Source organism: Manihot esculenta, chromosome 2, assembly GCF_001659605.2.
Source record: "Manihot esculenta cultivar AM560-2 chromosome 2, M.esculenta_v8, whole genome shotgun sequence".
Classification (NCBI taxonomy): domain Eukaryota; kingdom Viridiplantae; phylum Streptophyta; class Magnoliopsida; order Malpighiales; family Euphorbiaceae; genus Manihot; species Manihot esculenta.
In genome coordinates, this window is record NC_035162.2 from 8,683,077 (window position 1) to 8,708,049 (window position 24,973).

Below are 24,973 nucleotides of genomic sequence, written 5' to 3' on the forward strand. Positions count from 1 at the left end.
AGAAGTAAGTTCTCTAAACTAATTAAATTAAATCTTGAAAAAAAGTTCATTTCTTAACAAGTAATTTATTTAAATGAAAGAGACTATAATTTAAGTGGTGTTTCAAAACAGTACTCAATGGAGTTGACAGCTCGGATAAAGCCTCGTTTTGCACATCAAACGGATTAAGAGTGTTTAATAAATAGTCAAATAAATCAGAAGATCTAACCAATATGGTGTCATCGTTGCTTTCTTTTTTTGTTCTTTCTATATATTTTACTTTAAAATTTAACAAACTATTTTTCATGAAAACAAAAATAATTTATTCACCATAATTTTTTTATGGATCGTAACTGACATAGTTTTTAATTTTAATAATAAAAATCAGAAAATAAACATGAAAATAGAACCACTTGAAAGCGGCATATGTGAGCGTGAGCCGGAGATAAAGTAAAAGCCACCGGTGATAATAGAGGAGAGTCACATCCTGTCTCATGATCTCATCACCTTCGCTTTCCTTCTTATTATTCTTTCTATTAAACTAACATAACTGAACCTGGCTGCTGCAATCACCTTTCACCTCTGCCCTCTCTCTTACTATTATTTTTATTTTCACTTCATGACACATCCTTCTCCTCTATATCAATCGATCCCTACCTTCTATTCTTCTTCTTCTTCTTCTTATGGCTTGTTTAAATGATCAGAGCTGGGCTCCTTCCCTTCCCGAAATGCTCTCCACACGCTTATCTTTCAAAGAGGATATAGAAAATGGAGAAATAGATGCCAATTCTACACCTTTCCCATTTGAGAAGGTCTTTCCTGTTTATGCAATGGGGGTTTCCAAACCCAACTCCGACCCTGTTGTATTGCCTGTCGATTCGGCTGACCCGATTTGGGATGCCGTGAGAGAAGAGGCCAAGTTGGAGGTACCCGTTTCGTTTTTTTCTTTTTTCCTTCTTTACTTTTTATTTCTGGTTGTTGTATAACTGATGTTTCCATCATAAAAGAATTTGTGTGCAGTGAGTTTAAGGGTTAGAGGTGTGATTATGTAAAATTCTTTGCATCATACCCTATAAAGGTTGTTTGCTTTGAGTTTCAATTCAATCAAGATAGACTGCGTTTGTTCCTGGACTCGGATACCTTGAATTGCTTGGAAAAATATGCGACTTTGCAATCGTTACAACCAACTTGCGAATTCAAAGTTCTTTCAACGTGAGCGGTAGTGGTTCGAGCATTGATGTATAAACTCGTTTCTGATTCCCAAGTCTAAAACTTTTAGTTTCAACTCGGGATTTAATAAAGAAAGCCGTTTTGATCAATTTTAGTAATTATCTATGTTTCAAGCTGTATTCACATTGTTTCTCAAGCCGAATGGAGCCTACAGCATGATTTATTGATTCAAGCTTTTGCTTATGTTATTTGTGGCACTATTTGCTACTTTTGAAGTATTGTTTGTGTTAAATGACTGAAGTTTGAGATTCCTACAAGCGGGAGCGAAAAAGAGAAGGGGGGGGACTGGGGTGGCTATTAAAGACAATACATGTAGTATTTTATGCTGGGGCCTTGCAATTTTTTTTTTTTCCACTAAATTCTTATACATCTGTATTTGTCATGTAGGCAGAAAAAGAACCGATTCTAAGTAGCTTCTTGTACGCCAGTATCTTGTCCCATGATTGCTTAGAGCAAGCACTGGCATTTGTTCTTGCAAATCGACTTCAAAATCCAACTCTCTTGGCAACTCAAATGTTAGACACAATTTCTTATGTAATAACGAATGATAGAGGTATTCAGCGTTCAATTCGATTAGATATGCAGGTAATTTGATGATAATTCACAACATGCATTCCTTTGCTTTTAAAGGGTATTTGTTGACAACAATGATGAATCTGATTTTCATTGTTATTTTTGTTTTTCCTAGGCATTTAAAGATCGAGATCCTGCTTGTTTATCATATTGCTCCGCTTTACTATATCTAAAGGTACTTCTCTTTTTCCCTCTCAAGGACCGGAAGAGGCTCGGACATACTATTATATTGTGATTTTTTTCCCTCCTTTCAAATCTTTTTTCCCCTTCCTTTAAATTATTATTTTTATTATTATTTTGTTTGGGGTGGGGGTTTTCCCTAGCTATGAAATCCTAGCTTGTGTGCTTATGCGGTAATATAGGAAGACAAACATACAATGTGACCATCACTTGATAAGTTACCTTTTTTCCAGGGTTACCATTCTCTACAATCCTATCGAGTAGCACATGTTTTGTGGAACCAAGGACGAAAAGTATTGGCCTTGGCATTACAAAGTCGAATAAGTGAGGTAGTTTCATACTTGTCCATGTTCATGAGTATTATATAACAAATACCATTTTCTTGTTTTCTAGTTTCCTTTATCTCCCTGTAATATTTGTTTTTTTTTTCTTCTGCAGGTTTTTGGAGTTGACATACATCCAGGTGAGTTGATTTTTATTTTTATTTTAAATAATTTGTTCCATGCCTATCTTGTCTATAAACATGTCATTGACTCTGTCCAGAATCCAAATATCACATCCTTTACATGCAAAGTAATCCATATTTTTGGAACCATTTGTAAGAAGCTCATTACACTTCATCTTAGGGCAACATATTAATGTTGGGATTTCTGAGAAAATGATACTGATACATTAAAGAACAAAAATGAGTTCAAGTTTGAGCTGTTCATCCAAATAATGCCTTTTTTGCATTTCTATTAATGTCAAAAAATGAATATTCTTTCTTGCTACGGCATAGGTCCTCCTTTTACCATTTTCATTTGTTTTGCAGCTGCCAGAATTGGAGATGGTATATTATTAGATCATGGGACTGGTGTGGTTATCGGTGAAACTGCTGTTGTAGGAAACAGGGTATCGATGATGCATGTAAGCCAGCCTTCATTCTCGTTTGCCATTGTTTAATGTTTTGGTTAACCTGGTTCCCTTGACATAAAACTAAGTATATCTTTGGCATAATGCTGTGTTAAGTTGGCATCATCATCTCTTCCTGAGAACTTGCTTGTCCATTTTCTTATAATTATTTGTTATATTTCTCTCATGTTTATTTGAGGCTTTTTTTTTTAATTGATTGAGTTGGCAATTTGTGGTGTAAGTATTTTGCGGGGAAATGTTGGATATTCCTTGTAAAAACACATTCTCCAATGGCTTTGTTGTTTGAGATTATACATATATTACAAGTTTTAAAGGATCAAGCACTTGTCTCCAATGGCTTTGTTGTTTGAGATTATTTTATGCTCATAGGACAGATCTCTGGCAGGGTGTTACTTTAGGAGGGACTGGCAAAGAAGTAGGTGATCGCCATCCAAAAGTAGGTGATGGGGCACTGATTGGAGCATGTTCAACAATACTTGGGAATATTAGAATAGGTGAAGGGGCTATGATAGCTGCTGGTTCTCTTGTACTAAAGAATGTTGATCCACACAGGTGGGACTGCAAGCTCTAAGTTTTCTAGATACCAAGATGAGTGCTTAATGGAGTCAGTTTTGCCATTAATGACATCTGAGCGATATTCCTTTTTGATAATCTTTTTTTTTTCCTTTGCTGTTTTGAAGCATGATGGCAGGAATACCAGCAACTGTTATAGGGTATGTGGATGAGAAACATCCATCCCTCACAATGAAGCATGGTACGTAATTGATTTGAGCACAGACATAAGTTTCTCCTGTATCTGCATAGCTCTACTATTTGCACTTGGGACTAAAGTATTTTCTCTTAGTATTTTGCAAAAAAGTTTTACGACTTAGAAATATGCTCTTTTTTTCTGGTTCAATGGTTTAATGTTTGGACGTTGAATCACTATCATCTGTGCCTTAGTAGTTTATTACAGCATATAGAAATACTAATTAGATTATTAGAATTATTTAAAGATTGCTTGGGCCAAAAATATGGACCTGTTCAGGTATTCCAAGTTTTTGCGGAGCATAGTATTCTCCAGTCATAATGAATGTGTGCGGTTGCATTGGCATTTAAAATACGATAGGGAGACTGCAGTTTCTTATATTTAACAATTTTGGAATGTGCAGATGCTTCAAAAGAATTCTTCAAACATCTAGCTGTTACATTTAGAAGGGGAAAATGCAGTGGTAAGTGTCATTTGATTTTGTTTTTGTATTTCATCAGGCTTTGAGCGAAAAAAAAAGTCGATAAAATTAGCAAATTTGTGATGATATGCCTTTCTTAAGACCTTTAATTGACTTAATGCTTCCCAGTATAGTCTTAGTAACATGAGCATACAAGTCTTTAGTGCTTTCTTTTCTTTCATATAATTACTGGATTCTTTTCAGCAGCTCAGGATCAGGGGAAAAATGATGAAGGGACCTAAACGATTTTAGGTGTACGTCTCCTTTCCCAGGTGCAAATTCTCTAGAGGGAGGTGTTATTTACAAAATAACTAAAGATAAAAGTTACATTAGTTCTTGTACTAGGTGATCCTTTGAGGAGCATTATTGAAATGTAAGTTGAGATATGGAGCTTTGAAAATTTTTCCACTGTTCAGGTTGAAGAACCTGGTGTTTGTTTCCTGCACCCGGTGTAAACAAGCTAAATGAGGTTCTTACTGCTATAGAATGAAGTAGGATCAAGTTGTATTGAAGTACCCAGATTGCCATTTTATTCAAGACATTTACTTGGCCTTGTTATAATTCTAAAGTAGTATTATATTTCTATATTGAAAAAATTACTACTTAGTCCCTATAGTTTGGTGAAAGTAATTAGTAGTCTTTTCATTTTAAAAATCACATTAAATAGTTAATGTAATTTCAATTAATTAACTAAAGGAACCTTTTGTCTCTTTTTGTCGTTAGTTTTGAAATGACTATATTGCTCATATCCCTGAATCTAATACCTAAATTGTAAGTCCCAAAATAACTTGAACACCCAAAACATACTAAAATTTTAAAACATTATTTTCTCTTCACATTTAGAAAAAAAAAATGTCGATTTCATCTCTTCAAATCCTACAAATCTTAGATCTTAATTTACTGCGCCAACTTTTACAAATTCTTCAAATCCTCCATCGGCAAAGCTCCTAGCTCCTAAGAAGCTCGAGACTATGAAAACCAAAACCACCAAAGTCACCATTAAGAAATCAAAGACTAAGAAAATACACCGCGTTGAGACCTTGAAAAAGTCCAGTTGCGGTCTCTCTCTTCAATTTCAAGTTTGGCATTTTGCGCAGTTGTCGCCGTAGTTCTCATATCATTTTTGGTATGTTGAATTCTCTCTTTGAAGGGAAAGTTGTTGCCAAAGTGTCGTTTAAACCCATAGGAATCATGATGAAGATGAGTCATAGAAGTTTGCAAGGCGATGAAGCGACAGATTGCTCAATGACTTATATTGCTTGTGTTATATTAGTATCCGCACAAATTTCCAAAAGTTCTTACAGTTTCCGCAGACGCGTGAAGCCATCGAATCCAGATTATTCCCCATGCCTGATCCAAAAACAAATTGATTGAGTTTACTACTATTCGGTGTCAATGTCCTTACATACAATCTTCTGGCTTTACATTTCCCCGTAATCCATTTTCTTGGCTTCCAAACAACAAAAAGGGATGAATAAGTTATCATGACTTCTGACTAGTTTGACTAATAAAAATATTGTCTGGTCTATTTAGTTAATTAATTGAAATTAAAGGGACTATTTAATGTGTTTCTAAAAATAACATAATTAATTAATTAGTTTTATCAAACTAGAGACTAAATTTCTCATTTATATTTATATAACATAGTATATAAATTTGTATATCCCAAGTAGGGGAGAATTTGAGTTTCAATTTCATATTTATTTTTTCAGTGCTCTCAAAACCGTTTAATGTAATATATCACGTGCTCATTGATTCCAACTCTGAAAATCATTCAAGTCGTACAGTACTTAATTCAATCTATCGAATTAAATCAATTTTAACCTCACAACATACAAAGAAAAATAAATACAAAAAATAATCAACGAATTATAAATGCACATAAAGTCATAAATAAACACAACTTTAAACAATTAAAACTTTAAGGTATTATAGCAATTTCTATATATTCATTCCATACTCAATCAATTAAATATATTATATATTTTAATTTATCATTATCATACAATTTTATTGCAGTTCAAGAAAAAAAATATATATATATATATATTACTACACTGTTGTTTTTATCTTTTTATTGTTAAACTTTATTTTACTTATTTTAATAATATAATAAATACGATATTATAATAAATAAATAGATTATATATTATTTAATAATAGTAAATTTTATACATATTTACTTGCTTCATACATTTGTAGCTATAGATACCGAAGGCTAAATAAACATTAATATCTAAGTAACTCAAATCATTTAGATATCTAACTGTGGTTGTTAGTTGGTAAATATTACTATTATTAAGAGTTTATGGCAACTAATTTATGTAAAATATTAAATAAATTTTTATTTAATTGATATATGAAATAACTAATGGGTGTATATATCATATATTATTATTAAAGTAAATAAATAAAATAAAAAAAGCAACAGTTTAATATAATTTCGGATAAATATAAAAGGTGATCCAAATAAAGTTATAAAAAATTAATCCGCTGCGATATATCTAAATAAATATGATAAATTTTATATTCTACTATTTCATCTTCGGATAAAAACAAAAAAACCTCCTCCATAGTCTGTTATACCAAACCTGGCCAACTTATGAGCTGCTTCATTTCATTTGCTGAAGTGAACTTGTACTGCTGACGCTGAGTCAAAAATCTTAACCTCCCTGTGAACTAACAATATTCGGATGATTGAAGAGTGCACTCTTCTAATATCAAATCGTGTATTTAAAAATGAATAATTTTAAGATATTATTTAATAAAATTAAATCCTAAAAAACGTGGATTCATCATGCTGGGTGATTTTTGTACTAATTTTAACAGATGAGAGTTTTATAAACAGAAATGGAAAAATAATGACTTTTTACAATAATGCCCATGGGAAACTGAATATTCCAAACCCGGAAGGATTTGGCCCTCACGCGCAATGTTGGCACCGTCAGATCCAGTCTTTATCCGGTTCCAGTGCAGTGATGATACCAGTTGAATTCCCTAATTCATTGAATCAAGCTTAGCTGTTTAACTTGATAGATCTCACATTCACCGTTAAAAGCTAAGGTACAGTCACTGCACTTCCTCTTGAAATCGATTTAATGCTGTATGGTTGTGATTAGTTTTAAATGAATTAGGATCTGCTATTGTTTTCAGCCGTCGATGTTTTTTTAGATGTAATAGATTGTTATTTGTCTGTGTTTTAATTTCAATTTTATTAAAATTTTGACGGAAAATGGGAGATGTGATTTCAGTTTTCTTAATTCAGCTATAAAATAAACCAATGTGTATCTGAATTTAGTTAGCATCTGATTTGAAGAAGTTGGGAATTGCATTTTTTGAACTGTGAAAATTTCTGTAAATTTTATGTTTATTTGATTTATCTATTTTGGTTTGGTTTGGTTTGGCTTGGCGGCCTTAGGCATTTTTGAGCCATGCATTGGAATATGGGAGTCTTGTATCTTGATAATTGTTAGCGTTATTTTTTCTTTAGTTCTTCCTCGTATTTTATCAGGTAAGACTTGGGAGTTTAGAAGTTGAGAAACACAGTGCTTCCTAAATATTACAACAATGTCAATGGAGGAAGGCAATGCTGGTGAAATGCCGGGAACTCATATGGAAGATCCTGAAAAACATCTGTCTGACATGCACCGTGGAAGCAATGGGAATCTTACCAAAGAAAATGGGTTGCAAGATGACACTCCTTTTACAGAGACTGCTCATGAGCAGCTTGTACAAATGGTTATTGAGTTAAAGTTTCAAAACGAATTCTTGACGTCTCAGTTTGAGGCTTTGAAAAATCTTCAATCAGCAGATGATAAATCTCAACACAGAACAGAAGCAAGCCATCAAAAAACTGGTGAAATTGAGGGACTCCAAAAGAGTATTGAGTCTTTGAGTAGAGAACTTCACGCAGAAACACAAACACGAGGTGCAGCTGAAGAGGCTTTGAAGCATCTTCGTGAGGCATACTCTGAAGCAGAAGCAAAAGCCCAAGAGCTCTCAGCAAACCTTGCTGAAGGTCAGATTTTGTCTGTTTATTTGGAGGTTTATATGCTATGTCAGTGGGATCTTGTTAAATTATTATCATTTACTGAAGTGCAGTGTTTTTAACTTTTTCATTTTGCTTATAGCCAAAGTTCAATGCCAAAATTATAGATAACAAATTGAAATGGTTATTCAAATTATACATCTGGAGAAATGATTATTTATATCTGTGGGCAAGAGGGCTTGATCTGCTTTGCCTTGTGAAATTCTTTAAAAATGAACAAAAAGAAAAGAGAATAATGCAATTGCATGATGTTCAAGTTCATGTGGTATGAGGAATGATCCCATATCCTTTTATCCATTAATTATAACAAAACTTTGAAATTCATAGCATGGTTTATTTGGGTAGCTGAACAGAAGTTAGATAAAGAAATAAAAGAGCGTGAAGAGAAGTATTCTGAACTTGATTCCAAGTTTCAAAGGCTTCATAAACGAGCAAAACAACGTATTCAAGAGGTCCAGAAGGTAAATACCGTCTCTGAATCATTTTGTTGCACTTTCTATTGTGATATTATTTTGTGTTATAAACTATTAACTAACAAAGGAAGGGGATTACTAGACAACTTTAATTAGGGGCAACCATATTGATTTTATTCTATTTTTATTTGGGAGAGGCTAATGGTTGCATCTCTGTTTAAAAAAAATGAAGGCAGCATATGCAGATGTGCAGAAACTGAGTTCAAATATTGTTTGGAGATTGTCATTTCAGGAAAAGGATGATCTTGTAGCCCGGTTTCGTGAAATAAATGAAGCTGCTGAACGAGCATCATCACAACAGTCAACTCTGCAGCAAGAGCTAGAACGCACAAGACAACAAGCACATGATGCACTGAAAGCAATGGATGCTGAGAGGCAACAATTAAGAAGTGCAAATAATAAGTAAAAATAATTACTTTTCTGCATGTTTGATCATTTCCTTCCCTAAATTCGCTCCTCTTTCCATATCCCCAAAAAAACTGTAAATTAAGATCAATTTATGTGCACAAATATCAGAATGGTGTGCATGTTGATTGATTGCAAATTTGTGAGTCTCTGGTTCTAGATGAATTTGTTGGAGAAAGCTCTATGTATTTATAATTTGAATTTGCATGATTGATCTGTGTGTCACACCATTGAAATTTTTTTAAGCCTTCCACTGGATATCTGATCTACTCTTCTATAGTTATTTGCTAATGCAAAGCAGAGTATGGGGAAATCAAACTCTTGCTTTCTTTTGTGTCTGTGCAATATATATGCAGCCATTTTTTTCTCCCTTCTCTAGATGGTAAGGATTCAGGCTTTATTGAGGTCCTAATGATTTGAGCTTGTATGAAAACCAAACAAGAGTATGAGAGTGAGAGAGAGAGATCTAAATTCCTCTCTTTATCCTTTTGTCCATTTGCAACCAAATTTCCTTCAGGAAAAAAAGATCTAGAGCGTGAATAGCTGTGGTTACAGCTATTGCTGGCAAACTTGTTATTTCTTGACAAAAAGTAGTTCTGCACCTCATGATTATAAGAGCACATCAAAGTGAGTGAAACTTGTAACTTTCAGACATGCATACTGGGGCTCTTTACACCATTTTATGGGCTGATGAAGAGACATGTTTATAATTAAACTTGATTTCTCCATCTGTAGCATTTTTTCGCATTTTGTTTTTCAAATAGTGACTATGTCACTGATATCCAGACTCCGTGAAAAGATTGAGGAGTTGCACCAATCATTTCAACCTAAAGAGAGTGCTCTTGAGGCATTGCAACAGACTCTTTTGGAGAAAGAACAGGTGCTGACTGATACCTTCCCTTGAAGTTTGACAGCATGTGTGCATGTTTACGTGTGTGTCTGCATGGGCTCTTTCATGCTCAAGTAAACCTATTGTTCTCTAAATGCATGGACTTAATATGATGCATCTTTCTTCAGTTTCAAACCTCTCTTTCAGGCTCAAGGTAAACCTATTGCATCTCTTAACGGATTTGCTTAAAATGTTACATATTTCTTCAGTTTCAAACCGCTCAATATCCTTTTTGTTCTCTTAATCCTAATACATGTTAACTGGTAACTGAGATTACCTTCCAATTCCATGCCTTGGCATCAGAGTCTTAAAATTTTAACTCCTTTACTGCACTGTCAATTTGGTCACTGACTTTTGGATCTTCAATGACTTATATCACTTCTAATTGTGAAATCTGAGATCTTGTGAATAGCGTGTTGCGATGCTATACCTTTTTTCCAGTCCTGCCAAATGCATTTTTCAAATGCAAATTTTCTGCTTTACCTATTTTATTCAAGTTTGAAGCAAATTATTTTTAGCTAATAATTTTTCTATTTTCTGTTAAATTGTCCAATTATACAGTCTTTACATTTTGTTTATGTTCACTCGTGTATGGAGAAATGATATTCTTTCTATTTGTTTCTATAGAAAAGTAATATATATTATCTATAACAATAGAGATTACAACATATTTATACATGAGAGACCGTATCTAGAAAGGAAAGGAAATCAAGTATATGATCATGCAATTCCTAAGATTAAGCAACTAACACATCTATCAATATTTACTTCCTATATTAACATATTTACTTCTTATAACTTATAATATTCCCTCTCAAGTTGGAGCATAGATATTAATCTTACCCAACTTGTTACATATATAATCAATTCGAGTTCCATTTAGAGTTTTAGTGAAGATATCTCCTAGTTATTCTCCAGTTCGGATATATCCTGTTGAGATTATCTTTTGTTTGATTTTCTCACGAACAAAATGATAGTCAATCTCAATGTGTTTAGTCCTCTCATGAAATACTGGATTGGAGGCAATGTGAATAGCTGCTTGATTATCACACCACAACTTAGCAAGCGGTGAATTTGTGAACCCAACCTCTTCCAACAGTTTACGCACCCACAAGACTTCACATACGGCTTATCCCATGGCTCAATATTCAGATTCAGTACTAGAATGAGAAACCACATTTTGCTTCTTACTTTTCCATGAGACTAGATTACCTCCCACAAACACACAATATTTAGTGGTTGACTCCCTATCAACCTTCGAACCTACCCAATCAGTATCAAAAAAATATTCAATATTTGAGTGCCCATGGTTACCATAGAAGAGATCTCGTCCTAGAGCCCCTTTCAAATAGCAAAGAATTTGTCCCAGAGCATTCTACTAAGCAACAGTAGGAGAGGACATAAATCGACTTACCATACTCACTGACACTGAATATGCAATATCAAGATAAGTCATCGTTAAATAATTCAGCTTGCCAACTAATCTTCTATACATTTCAGGATCTGCAAATAGCTCATTGTCTTCTGTGGTAAGTTGAAGATTAAGGGTTATTGATGCACTACAAGGCTTAGCACCCAATTTTTCTGTTTCTGCCAACAAATTAAGAACATATTTTCTTTGAGATAAAAAATTGTCTTTCTTACACCATATAACTTCGATGCCTAAAAAATATTTCAAGGAGCCCAAATTTTTTGTATGAAACTGTGTTTTGAGAAATTATTTTAGGGATATAATGCTAGCAACGTCACTTCCTGTGATAACAATATCATCCACATATATTACAAGCAGAATTACTCAACTATCAGAATTTCTATAAAATACTGAGTGATCACACTTACTCTTATTCATTCCAAATTGTTGGACCACCTCACTAAACTTGCCAAACCATATTCGAGAACTCTGTTTCAAGCCATAGAAGGATTTTCAAAGTCTACAAATCTTGCCTAACTTCCCCTGAGCAATAAAACCAGGTGGTTGCTCAATATAAACCTCTTCCTGAAGGTTACTATAGAGAACAATATTTTTAATATCTAGTTGATGCAAAGGGCAATCATGTGTAGCTGCCAAGAAAATAAATAACCGAATAGATGCGAGCTTGGCAACTGGAGAGAATGTATCAGAATAGTCAGTGCCATAAGTTTGAGCATAATCTTTGGCTACTAAACGGGCCTTGAAGCGAGCAATAGATCCATCAGGGTTTACTTTCACTGCAAACACCTATTTATACCTAATAGCCCGCTTTTCTAGGAATAAGGACATCAACTCCCAAGTACCATAGTGTCTAGGACCATCATTTCCTCTTCCATTGCAGCATGCCAACCAGGATGGGATAAAGTCTCAATAACAGTTTTAGGGAATGAAATAGAATCTAAAACAGTGGCAAAACAACGAGAAGAAGAGGATAATTGACCATAAGAGACAAAAGACGAAATGCGATGAGTGCAAGTACGTTTACCTTTGCAAAGAGCAATGGACAAATCCAAATCAAACGGTGAAGGATCAGTGGGAGCAGGGTCAGTCGACGAAGAAGCTGGTAGCAGAGCAGAGTCCTAGTCCTCTAAGCGTCTAGAATAAATATAATAAATGGAAGGGTGACTTGGCACATGGGCAGAAGGTGCAAGAAGAGTCTGAGGAGGCAGAGAGCTAGTAGTGTATGACAAGAAGTCATCTTCCTCCCATTGGGTGTCATAAATAGATGATGGAGAATAGAACGGATTGGACTCAAAGAATGTTATATCAGCAGACACAAGGTACTGATTAAGATCAGGAGAAAAACAACGATACCCTTTTTTAAGTTGAGAGTAGCTAAGAAAGACACATTTGAGTGATTTGGGATCCAATTTAGTAACCTGTGGACGAACATCACGAACAAAACAAGTACAACCAAAGATACTTGACTCAATAGGAAACAAAGATTTATTGAGAAATAAAATGTTATAAGGGATATCACCATGAAGAACGGAATTAACAAAAAAAATAAGCAGTAGATACAGCATCAGCCCAAAAATATTTAGGTACTTTCATTCAGAGTAAGAGGGCTCTGACTACTTCAAGAAGATATCAATTTTTTCTTTTGGCAACTCCATTCTGTGAAGGAGTGTCCACATAGGAAGACTGATGAAGAATCCCTTTTTATAACAAATAAGATTGAAATTCTCCAGAAAGATACTCTTTAGCATTATCACTTTACAAAATTCGAATGGAAATATTGAATTGAGTTTGGATTTCAGCGTAAAAAGCACAAAAGATAGAGAATAATTTTGAATGACTCTTCATTAAAAATAACCAAGTAGTACGAGACAAATCATCAACAAAAGTAACAAAGTACTTAAAGCCAGACTTAGATACGATAGGACAAGGATCCCAACTATCTGAATGGACTAACTCAAAGGGAGACGAAACCCGTTTATTGACTTGAGCCACTGTAGGTAAAAAGTGATGTTTGGCAAATTGACAAGACTCACAATCTAGAATAGATAAAGGGTGAAACTGTGGACATAACTTATTCAAAGCCGAGAGAGAAGGATGTTCCAAACGATAATGAATATTAAAAGGTGTTAACCTCGTGGAACATGCAAGGGATCTAGGTAGCTGCTTATCCAAGATGTAAAGACCCTCTGACTCATACCCTTTACTAATAATCTGTTTCGTCGAAAGATCCTAAAAAATACAATGATCAGGAAAAAATGGAACAGAACAATTCAGTGTACGAGTGAGTTTACTAACGCAAAGCAAATTAAAGAACTTAGGAAGACATAACCCTCTGACTCACGCTCTCTACCAATAATCTGCTTCGTCGAAAGATCATGAAAAACACAATGATCAGGAAAGAATGAGACACAATAATTCAGTGCAAGAGTGAGTTTACTAATGCTGTAACGACCCCAAAATGGACCGTCACCGGCGCTAGGATTCAGGTCGGCTTAAGGCCGCCAGAACCCGTAGCAAGCCTGCTATACTCTCTGTGTACTTGTAAATCTCAAACTCTCCAAACTTCACAACTTTGAGTTTTTAGCTTAAAACCTTCAAAATACCATAAAAACTAATCAAATCTTTGCATGATTTAATGAAAACATGAAGAAATACTCACAAAGGACAGAGTTTCACCTCAGAAGATAAAAGAAACGGTGCTCTTACCGCTTCAACCGACTGAGGGCCATTTATAGGTGGCTGGCCAGACCACCTTCGGCGGCTACACGTGAAACCGAAAGCCATGCATGTTCGGCGGCCGAACCTCAACTTCAGCGGCCGAACCTGGCTTTTCTGCCTTGGTTCATTTCACTCAAAAACTCATTTCCTTATGCAATAAACTTGATGAACATAGTAAAACATTTAAGAAAAACATAATTCTACCCCTGCTCGAGACTTCCGACATCCTGGACTCCACCGGAAAGGAGAATTCCGATGCCGGACTCCAGCCGGGTATTACAAATGCAAAGCAAATTAAAGAAGAATTTAGGAAGACATAACACAGAGGATACAGAAAGAGAAGGAGTTAAGTTGACATGTCCAGAATCCATGATGAAATATTTAGTGCCATCAATAAGAATAACATAAGAAGACGATGCATGAGACTTAAGATTGGACAAAAAGGTAGAATTACCTTATATGATCGATAGCACCAGAATTAATAACCCATTTAGAGGATGAAGACATAAAACATGTAGTAGAGTTATCTGACTCGGCAATTGCAGTGATAGAAGAGTCAGAAGATTTCAAAGATGTCTGGTAATGGGTGAATTGTGTATATTCATCTGCAGATATAAAAATTCTTTGATCAGAAGAGTTCTCAACTGCCATATGTGCCATTTGTAAGCGCTAATTCTTATTATGAAGTTTTAGGCATGTCTTCTTTGTATGTCCAGATTCACAGCAGTAATAACAAATGATTCCACCGGAATCAGAGGTAGGAACTGCTTCCCCAAGATGCTAAGATCCTCTGCCACCACTAAAACCTCCCCTATGCCCATTTTTGTTATTTTGTTTGCCACTATCATTGCGACTAACAAGAGCACTAGTGGTGTGTAAAGGAATTGGAGACTTTGTACGCAACACCCTAGTGAAAACATCATGTAATGATGATATTTCATAGTCAGAAAAAATCTGAGATTTAGCTATCTCAAACTCTGGGGGGGAAACCTACAAAGAAGCTCATAACAACTATTTGCTTTCGTTGAGCTTGTTGAGTTTTCACATCTATACTAAAAGGCATCAAGACATTAAGACTCTTTTAAAGTCCATAAAATAGGAGATCAGAATTCTATCATTTTTTTCAACTCAATAAAACGCCTTACACACATCATAAATACGAGGAATATTTCCTTTGCCAGAATATAAAAACTCCAAATAATCTATTAATTCTTTAACAAATTCACAGTGATTAATAAGGTTGATTACCTCACTGTGAATAGAATTTTAGATCTGCAAAAATAATCAAGCATCATCCTTCATCCAATCTCTCCTAGTTTTATTAATTAAATGATCCTTGGTAAGATGATCATCCATTCCAATATTTCGTAAATAAATATGGATAGTCTTACTCCAATCTATAAAATTAGATCCATTCAATTTGTGTCCCGTGATTTTAGTCATCACAGGAATTACCTCAGCTACGGTGTTTTTAACTTCAACTATGAGAATAACTGACCCAAAACAACAGCAACAAAAGAAACACAGAATAAGAAAACAATACTCGATGTGAACAGTACCAAAAACGTCTCCACCCAACTCCGAAACGGCAAACGAACCACAGATCTAACGAGAGGGCTGCTAGGAGACTTCGGTGAGGGTGACCGGAGCAGCAACATGCCTCACGCGCTGGCGAGTGGGACGGCGTCAGAACCTTGTTGCGGCGTGTGAAGAGCACTCGCAGGCCGGACACCTGTCGGCTCTTCAGGGCAGCTTCGCTGACGCTCCGACATCCTCCTTAGGTGGGCAGTAAAAGACAAATGTTACCCTAGATGGGTAACCAAAAGAACAAGAGTCCTAAGTTTTCAAAAAAAATTTAAAACTCTATGGGAGAGAAATGACTCTGATACCATGTAAAAGGTAATATATGTTATCTATTTCAATAGAGATTACAACATATTTATATATAAGAGACCGTATCTAGAAAGGAAAGAAAATCAAGGCTATGATCATGTAATTCTAAGATTAAGTAACTAACACAACTATCAATATTTACTTCGTATATTAACATATTTACTTCCTATAAACTATAACAGTTTCCTATATTGTGAGTTAATTAGCTTTACTTTTAGATGTTGGAAGACATGAGAGGTTTACTACAAGCTGCAGAGGAGAAAAAGCAAGCTTCATTGGCTGAGCTCTCTGCTAAACATCAGAAGGTATTCTGTTTTAGAGGCTTGCTCCCTTCAATATAGAGCTTTGCTTTCTGCATCTGCAAGTTAGGTGCCTGAAGTTTGTTTTATTTCTTTCCCTAGAATATAGAGAACTTGGAAGGCCAACTTGCTGATGCTTTAGTTGATCGGGTTAAGGCTACTGAAACTATATCTTCACTGCAGGTGAGACTCATTTTACCATCATTAACTCCATTTCTAGGACTTAAATCAAAGCATACATTCTTCTCTCACTCAAATCTATTTAATTTGAACTGCTATGCTTAACATGTAGTGCACAAAAACTATTGAAGATAACATCCTGATCTAACTTTAAATATCTTAAGGGGCATTACTTTTAGCAAGATGCTCTGTTTGATTCTTGAGAAGTTTTCCAGGAGTGAGTTTGACTCTGCACTGATATTCTTTTGCAGGTGCTTATTGCCGAGAAAGAGACTAGAATTGCAGAGATGGATGCTGCTTCAAGTGGTGAAGCAGCTCGGCTTAGAGCTGCTTTGGAAAGTTTAAAAGGAGAGCTTGCCCACCAAAAACAGGAGCACGTATGGGTTAAATATTTAGACTGAATAATTGAGTACCTTCATGGAGTAATATGGTCCATGAAATTTTTGATCCTCTAATAAATTTACTGTAAGCTGTTTGTATTGTGAATTTTCAAAAATTTTCCCAAGTCCTGGTGACTTGTGAAATTGTTTTCTTGCCCTGAGTTAATTCTAGTTCTTTCATTCTGGGTCTGTTCTTGTATTGCTCCTGTGCTTCTTAGAGATTATGCCAGTGAAGTGACCAGCTTAAATTGTCATTGGAGCTTGGGCTCGTGGTGAGAACTGAGAACATTAGCGGGCATAGCTAATCTTAATTGGACCACCTATCACATCACGGATATGTTCCAGGCTCAAATCGTGTAATAACAATCTTTATCTGGAAGAAAATAAAATCATTTTAACTCGTTAGAAATGATTCTTTTGTCTTAAGATATCTTCCGTTCTTTCTTGTCAAAGTCATTATTATGCTTTTTCTTTTTGTTATTCCTTCAGAATACCATTTGTTCTTTCTTGTTAATTTGTTGTCACATGATGTGCGTACATCACCCTTTTTTTTCTTTTGTACATTAGCTAGCTTTTGTGCATATATTTTGGATTTTATTCCCATAAAGGGTGTTTGTGGTTACAGGAGAAGGAAAAAGAGAGCTTGGAAGCTGCCTCCAATACACTCAAAATGAAACTTGAAATTGCTGGGAGTAACTGCATACGTGCTGAAATTGAAGCAGCTAAAATAAGAAGTATGTAGGCACTCTTTAGTTAATGTTCTTTCACCTTTTATGCTGATTAATTTATGCTGATTAATTGTGTATTCGTTGTTTCAATTTTGGTTAGGTGAGCTGGAATTAAAAGTATACGTACAAAAGCAGATGCTAAACAAAAAGGATGGTGAACTGTTGGCTGCCCAAGAGGAGGTATCATGTTGTTTTCCCCTAATTCCATGTTGGCATGAGCTACGAATTTTACCATTTGACTTTACAGATAGGGTGTTTTATCTTCAAAGCTTCCAGAGAATGTGGAGAAAAGCTCATTGTGAGGCCAAATTGGTCCTTTCACCTTAAACCACACTACACATCCAAAGAGAAAATAACTATAAATCATTTGAGCTAGAGAATTACAGACTTCATATCTTTGTGGGCAATGGAAAAAATAAACTAAAACATGAAGAGGCTGTAAATTATTTGGGGATGGGGGGGCGCCTTGTACATAAGACTTACTTTGCCATGGCTGAAACTAGTTGTAATTTAGCATACTTGCTTAGGTACTTGTGAAAGTACAATTTAATGTAGTCTCATTTGGCACTTTACAAAATAGAGATGGTAATTTAGCTTTTGCTGCTTTCTTTTTCTTCTTTCTTTCTTTTGAGAGTGCTGGAAGGGTGCATTAATGAATGTTTATTAGAATTCTGATAGCCTGAATTTACTTTTCTGGAATTGATATAGAAATTTTTGTAGACAACCTTTTTATGTACGTTCATTTATTGAATTGTCATCAGCAAAACCTCAGGGTGGTTAATGACATCAGCCAGCCATGGAAACTATCACATTAGTGACAATTAATTTGCTTATTATCTCTTAATAGGAAGAGGTATTAGTTTAAATTTCTCTGTTCCTGCTTTGATAAAATTCTCTTATCAATTTATGTATTGCAGATCAACCGCCTTGAAAGTGAATTTTCCTCATATAAGGTTCGTGCTCATGCACTACTTCAGAGAAAGGAGGTTGAGCTAGCTGCAGCTCAGGACTCTGAACAACTTAAAGCTTTGGAGGAAGCTATAAAAGTACATGCCCATGTTTCCTTAAATTTGTACCAAGTGTCAGCTTATGTATAAGGTTTACTTTGTTTATGGCAATTCTTCCATTTTATAGGAGGCAGAAAGAGAATTGTCGTTGATATCTTCAGAAAGGGATGAGGCTCTCCAGGATCTTCAGGATGCATTGGCTAATTATGACAAAGAACTTGCTGAAAGGTAACTCATTTGCTCAAAATTTTTGTGATGGCCTATCTTTATTCAAATCCCTCTTTCTGTGAATGCCTGCCTCTCCCTCTCTCTCTCTCTCTCTCTCTCTCTCTCTATGGATGTGTGCAAAATTTCTAGAAATAAGATATGAGTATGTATTTCACATTATGAGAAACCAAATGGAACCAACATGTAGAGACCAATTGAACTGAACCAGAGCAAAACATATCAGTTTAGTTTAGCCGATTGGTGCACATTAATAAGCACAACATAAGAACCATTTTTAAGAAAAAAAAAGGAAATGAGCCATTATGTTAAAATCACGCTTGCTTTTTGTTTAACAGCATTAAAATAGATCTTATTCAAATAATTTGGGGTTTTTAAGAGATGTTTCTGATGGACTGAACACTGAGCAGCCACATCCTCCTTGCTTACAGTGAATTCACAAATCCTACCCTTCAGAAAAATGAAAGGCAAGAAAGGCACTTCAATAGGTGGTTTTCTTTCAAAGTGTGCTTCCTTTAATTCCATTTTTGTTTATGGATAATATGAAGGAGAGATTTCTTCTTGGAAAGTGGGTTTAATAAGTTCTGAAAAAGGGAGGAGTAAGTGGTCGCCATTTGCTTATTCTCTGTGATATTGCTGGATATGTGGTTTTAAGCTTTGCATCAGTGTATTGGTTGCTTTTGAGGATGTTCAAAGTGTTTCTTGAAGGGTGGTATTGTCGAGCATTCTTAAAGAGGGGGAGAAAATCTAGAAGTTTAGCCTATGCTCTTCCAAACCTTGCCGCAATTGAGTCCAATTTAAAAGGTTGTGTGTATTAGTGACAAAATTAAAAGAACTGGCCATAGTTACAAATTCTGACCAAAGATTTGGATTTCTCTGGTCATCAACTCTTGTTTATGTCATCCAGGCTTTCTCTTATTTGTTTCCTCACCCTTTTGTCTATTGATTCATTCATATTTCTCACTGTGGTTATTATTATGTTTATACATGTGCTTTAATAGTTCTCTCTAGTTAGCAATACTGTATTACAGCGGTTCTCAAAGGATACTGTTGTTCAACATTCCTTCTACTCTCAGATATTGAAAATTTTGGTAGTGCAAAGCATCTATTGAAGTTTCAAATTTACTACCATTTCCAGAGATGCAGCTCTTAACAATTCCAAGCAGCAGATGAAAAGTATTGAAATAAAACTTGATTCAGCAAATTCTCGCTACCAATTTGAGAAAGAAGCATGGGAGACAAACCTTCAAAATTTGGAAGAATCATGGCGATGTAATAGATATGCTTAGTTTAGTAGTATTTTTTTTATTATTTTCTTCCTTTACCCTTCCTTTTCCTGAAATTATATATTGGTTGAGATTTGAATTAAGTTTAGAGTTGGTGACAAATTTACAGTGAGATATGAGGCATTGAAGGCAGAAAAGGAAGCAACTTCTGGGCAAGATATACAAAAAGAATTAGAAGAGTTGAAAGTACGCTATAAAAAGCTGAAGGTATCTTCCTGTTTTTCCTTTGTAGAGTTTGGCTTTAGATAAAGCAATCTACTTATGAATTAATTTAATTCTTAATGACAGGAAGAGCATGAGGCATTCCGTGATCTTGCTGATAGAATGATCGGGGAGAAGGATAAAGAAATATCTAAACTTGTTGATGACAATAAGAATCTTCGTTATTCCCTGGAATCAAGGCCACAAGTATGTTTTTCTTCTTTTTCCATAATTTGTTAGAGCCAAGCCTATTACCTAAAATTTCCTCATGAAATAGTTTTGCATCTTTGTAATCCTTGGTCTAACCACATATTCCAGGATGATCAAAATGAAAATAATATCACAGGTATGGGGAGTGTCCTTTACCATTTGCCAACCAATATTAGTAAGCTAATGGTATAATCTTTATGGTCGACCAAATTTATCCGTTATTGGTTGTCAATGTTATTATAACTTATCCTTTATTTGAACCAGTATTTTCAGCCTTGAAAAAACAGGATGCACCAAATTTAAGCACCTCTGCTGCAGAACAGCAAATTCTGGTAAAAACATACTCTCTTCTCATAATTATCATATGCTATAATCTTGCTGGGTATGGTATCAGGTAGACCTGGCCAAGGGGTGGTTAAAACCGGAACAGGTCAAAGCTGGATTTGAATTGGACAGTTTAGTTTCAGGCCATAATCAAATTATTTATCTACAAGAAATTTTAAAAATTGAAAAAAAGGTTAACTATTGGATTTGATCATACTGCAAGGGGAACATGTGGTTCTGGGTTTGGCCCCACTGAACCTTGAACAGGAACTGCCGGTTCCAATCTGTTGGCCACTCCTATTATCAGGATAACTAAAACCACCAAGCAGGAAAATTTTACTAGAAAGATGTATCAAATCGTGAGCTTGTCTCAACCATGTCTGAGGGACAAGTTTATATAGTTGTAACATATGTTGGCGTAATCCAATGTTATTTTTGTCATAATTCCAGTCCAGCAAATTTTGGTAGCAAGGATTCATATATTTCTCTAAAGTGAAATCTGATGTATGATATACTTCCGTAAATAATACTTGATATTTATTCAAAAAGCTGGACTGTTCTCGATGAAGATCAGCAAATCCCAGGGAACTCATTCTCAAATTTTATCTGTGGGAGAAGATTTTCACTTCTCCCTTAATCTGCTCTTTCTCTATTTTTTTTCCCTGTTTTTAGTGATGTTTTAAATACAGGAATGCGAAGAGTTTGTAAATGGCCATTTTATACTATGGCTTGAGCTAGGAAAGTGAGAGAGGCAAATATTGCTTTGTGATAGTCTTTTCTTAAATTTCAGCTTTTGGCAAGGCAACAAGCTCAGAGAGAGGAGGAATTGGCACAATCTCAGCGGCATATTTTGGCACTTCAAGTATATCATGTCTTATTTAGATTTTTATTTTATTACTTTCGTAAAGTACAGTTTCTGATAATTGTGTTTTAGGAGGAAATTGAGGAACTTCAACGGGAAAATCGTCTTCACGGCCAACAGGTATAGATGTCTGGATCCCTGATGCTCTCTGTTATCTGTCTTCTATTCTTCCTATAGATCCTGGAGGAGCCATGAAACCCTGTTGTCAAGAGATCTCTTTATGAGATGTGATGGTGTTGAGATGGATGAATATGGCCTTAGATAGAGTTTAAATGATAAATAAAATTTGGCAGCCTGCAGGAACAGGGAATGGAATATTTGTTGAATTTCTTCTAGGTTGGTTGTTTTAAAGTCTGAGTACATGTTGTGGATGGAAAACGCTTAGTTAACAAGCTAAACTCAACAACCGCCAATCGTTTTTTTTCCCTTGTTATTTATTATTTTGTAACAAGTTGATTTTACATGATGATGGAAAGATTTTAATGTAATGAGCCCAGGAAGCTATGTTGAAGGCTGAGCTACGCAACTTGGAAAGATCACAGAAAAGAGAGGGGGTAGATTTGACATATCTGAAAAATGTCATATTGAAGCTACTTGAAACAGGTACCCATGTTGGCAGATCAATCACAAAAAGAGAGCTTTTTTTTCCCCTTTCGTTGATTGAAGTATTAAGGTACAAGGGATGTTCCAAACTCGATGATTTTGATTACCCTGTTGAATTTTCACTGAACAGGTGAAGTGGAGGTACTATTGCCTGTTGTTGCAATGCTTCTGCAATTCAGTCCTGAAGAGGTGAAATCTTGCTTTGTTTCGTAGTTCTGTGATTGGTCTTACTGGATCAATGATTATATTACTGTACATGGCAAGTTCTAAAATGTGGAGAACGGATTTCTCCTCTCTCCTCATTTGGCATATAAATTTTTTGAAGAAGGGGAGGGAGTGTAGTCATTCTCCTTCTATAAGTTGAAATTGATTACATCCTAGGGTGTAAAGAATTTGAATTCCTGGAGAGAAAAAGTTCTTAAATTGTCCCATCATTTTAACGTCATTTTTTAAAGAAAAAAATAATATGATTCCTTTGTCATTAATGGGTTTTTAGTCTTTACAATTGAAATTCTCCCTTCTCGCCATCTCTTCTCCATCATTCAAATATGATAAAGACATTTTTCCTTCGCTCCCCTTACCAAATAATTTTTAATTTGCCAAATACAGTAAGTTGAATAATCTCTCGTTCCCTCCCTTTGAAAATGTTCCCATAGACATGCCTAGTATGAATGATCAATGGAATTGCTCATAGGAATTGCCTTAAATTAAATCCCATTTTCTTTGGGATCTTTGTGTGTGCTTGTGTTTTGGGAAGCATGTGTATTGTGTAGTAGATGCACAAGACTGCAATGCCATTTCATGACCATTCCAAGGTCATTGCTCTTATAGTGTTCTCCATTTCAGGGCTGTCAATCGCTATAGTAGCATATGCCGCGCTTCATTTCCAAGTACTGAATTGTCAAGTTCTTATTTTTTTCCTATTCTTTTTCCTCTTTATTATGAAAGCAGGTGCTGAAATGTCAAGAGGCATACAATGCATCTGATGCTGCTCCACCGAGTCCTTCAAGTGATTCTTCTGGATCCACACTCTCTCTTTTCTCAAGATTCTCATTTTCATAACACCAGAAGGGGACATCCTAGAGAATTCTTTTGTTGCAGAACCGCTGCAACTGCTATGCAGCCACCGCAGTGTTGGGTGCTTGTGAGCAGATTCATAGCATAGGTGTCATCACAGTATGCATTATTTTGTTAAAATCGCGAGAATGGTTATGATAACCATGGAAAGGAAGAACATCTTAGCAGCATTCAGTTCACGAAGCCCTTTTCATCTGAATGTTTATTTCCATTTTTGGTTTTTGAGAGCACATTGTATAGGTGAGAAAGAAAAGGTTGTTGATAAACTAATATTCCATAACATTCATTCAGAAACCAAAGAAGTACCTCAATTGTTCTAAATTTGAAGACCTTGTCACTGCAAATGGAATTAGTGGATCTGGAATGAGTGGTCACTTTGTCAAGAGAGTTAAATAACAAGCCTGTTTAACTGGCATCGCTCTCTTGTATTCATCCTTCTCAACAGTGTTAGCTGCCACAGTAATTATTGTAATTATTCAAATGCGTGCTCTGGATAAACGAACTAATTGAGATTTTGATTAAGGAGATCAATTCAAGGCCGTAAACAATCCCTTGCAGCCGAAATAGTGTTCTCAACTACTGATGCCTCGCTGACACTTGGTTTAGCTGCTATATGAGGATGCGTTCAAATTAATTAATGGCCGTCCATTGTTTTCATGGGAAGCCAACAAGTCATTTTCCATTTCTTTTATTTTCTTTTCATTTCTCCTCATCATTTTCTTTTTTTTTTTGTTTCAAGGGGCGAGTAGACAAGTCGATTGTTTTTTTTTTTTATAACCAACGCATATAACATATTGCATTTTAATATCAATGAATTGATAAAGAAATTAGAATAAATCAAATCAAAATATTCAATCAAATCAATTAAAATCGAAAGAAAAAAGGTAAGACATATTCAAATATCATTGCCTCACCGATTATAATGTTTTTATTGTTGAGGATATCGACTATACTGTCTTTATTTACCAACTACATTGTTTTGTAGAAAATACCGACTACAATATCTTTATTGACATATTCGAGGATATTTAGCTAAAAAATAAATTGAAAGATTAAGTAATAAATATTTATTCAAAAATAAAATATAAAAAAAAAAGAAAAAATATATACAGACAAACAATTAATCTGAATAAAGTCATGGGAAAGAAAATAAAAAATGACCATCCAATCAGTCATACGAGTGGCGGACATAACAAAGTTCAACCATTCATAATATACGGGTACAGTACTTGCTGGATATAACGATGCGACCCCTAGATACAAATCACCAAATCCTTCCCGACTACCAATTGGAGCCCTCAATGATCCTAAATTTATCAAATAACAAAACCTGCAAGATATTGTAAAACAAAAATAAACAACTCAAAGTAAAACACAATTACTACAGCACCGGCAAAAAAGAAATATGAAGCCATGATTCCTTGAAAAAACAAAACAAAAACAACTATTCCCTATTGTCACAGGTTTTAAGTCAAAACAGACGCAGCGGAACAATCACTTAGAAAACCTGCTAGGCAACCAAGAAATCCCACGACTCAGCCACTCCCTCTCACAAAGTGAGGTTCGAAAGTCACAAAATCTCAACTAACAAAGTGCAAGACAACAGTGTTTACAGAAAATAACTTTCCCAACCTTTCATTCACTAAAAGGA

At 35.1% G+C, this 24,973-nt stretch overlaps 2 protein-coding genes and 1 pseudogene across 8 annotated transcripts; all 3 read left to right on the forward strand.

Moving 5' to 3' along the window:
• The first annotated feature begins 427 nt into the window (after positions 1-427).
• LOC110605233 (serine acetyltransferase 2) lies at positions 428-4,643 on the forward strand. Of its 3 annotated transcripts, none has more exons than XM_021743653.2 (10): positions 428-905; positions 1,597-1,794; positions 1,898-1,957; positions 2,196-2,294; positions 2,401-2,425; positions 2,774-2,868; positions 3,260-3,426; positions 3,555-3,628; positions 4,026-4,085; positions 4,287-4,643. In XM_021743653.2, the coding sequence occupies exons 1-10, from the start codon at positions 663-665 to the stop codon at positions 4,322-4,324; spliced, it is 1,059 nt and encodes a 352-aa protein (XP_021599345.1). In that variant the 5' UTR covers positions 428-662; the 3' UTR covers positions 4,325-4,643. The 3 variants fall into 3 exon arrangements, with proteins under 3 accessions (XP_021599345.1, XP_021599362.1, XP_021599353.1); XM_021743670.2 differs by having other exon boundaries at positions 430-905; positions 4,290-4,643; XM_021743661.2 differs by having other exon boundaries at positions 431-905; positions 2,196-2,291.
• LOC110608788 lies at positions 4,547-5,633 on the forward strand (annotated as a pseudogene).
• A 1,095-nt stretch (positions 5,634-6,728) lies between these two features.
• LOC110609661 (protein GRIP) lies at positions 6,729-23,853 on the forward strand. Of its 5 annotated transcripts, none has more exons than XM_043954119.1 (22): positions 6,733-7,145; positions 7,573-8,100; positions 8,476-8,591; positions 8,776-9,005; positions 9,795-9,888; positions 16,159-16,245; positions 16,342-16,422; positions 16,671-16,796; positions 17,425-17,533; positions 17,628-17,707; positions 18,445-18,573; positions 18,662-18,762; positions 19,898-20,031; positions 20,155-20,252; positions 20,334-20,453; positions 20,565-20,592; positions 20,721-20,788; positions 21,571-21,642; positions 21,715-21,762; positions 22,140-22,245; positions 22,376-22,434; positions 23,197-23,853. In XM_043954119.1, the coding sequence occupies exons 2-22, from the start codon at positions 7,650-7,652 to the stop codon at positions 23,305-23,307; spliced, it is 2,448 nt and encodes an 815-aa protein (XP_043810054.1). In that variant the 5' UTR covers positions 6,733-7,145; positions 7,573-7,649; the 3' UTR covers positions 23,308-23,853. The 5 variants fall into 5 exon arrangements, 3 of the variants coding, with proteins under 3 accessions (XP_043810054.1, XP_021605105.1, XP_043810055.1); XM_021749413.2 differs by having other exon boundaries at positions 6,734-7,145; positions 7,594-8,100; XM_043954120.1 differs by having other exon boundaries at positions 6,736-7,145; positions 7,594-8,100; positions 8,836-9,005.
• Positions 23,854-24,973: the final 1,120 nt, after the last annotated feature.

Bases quoted from the DNA above. Each gene is read 5' to 3' on its own strand.
- LOC110605233 (XM_021743653.2), top strand. From the start codon at position 663: ATGGCTTGTTTAAATGATCAGAGCTGGGCTCCTTCCCTTCCCGAAATG. The intron at 1,958-2,195 runs GTACTTCTCTTT...CCTTTTTTCCAG, and splicing joins CCGCTTTACTATATCTAAAG to GGTTACCATTCTCTACAATC. The intron at 2,869-3,259 runs GTAAGCCAGCCT...GATCTCTGGCAG, and splicing joins ACAGGGTATCGATGATGCAT to GGTGTTACTTTAGGAGGGAC.
- LOC110609661 (XM_043954119.1), top strand. From the start codon at position 7,650: ATGTCAATGGAGGAAGGCAATGCTGGTGAAATGCCGGGAACTCATATG. The intron at 16,423-16,670 runs GTGAGACTCATT...ATTCTTTTGCAG, and splicing joins AAACTATATCTTCACTGCAG to GTGCTTATTGCCGAGAAAGA. The intron at 16,797-17,424 runs GTATGGGTTAAA...TTGTGGTTACAG, and splicing joins CCCACCAAAAACAGGAGCAC to GAGAAGGAAAAAGAGAGCTT.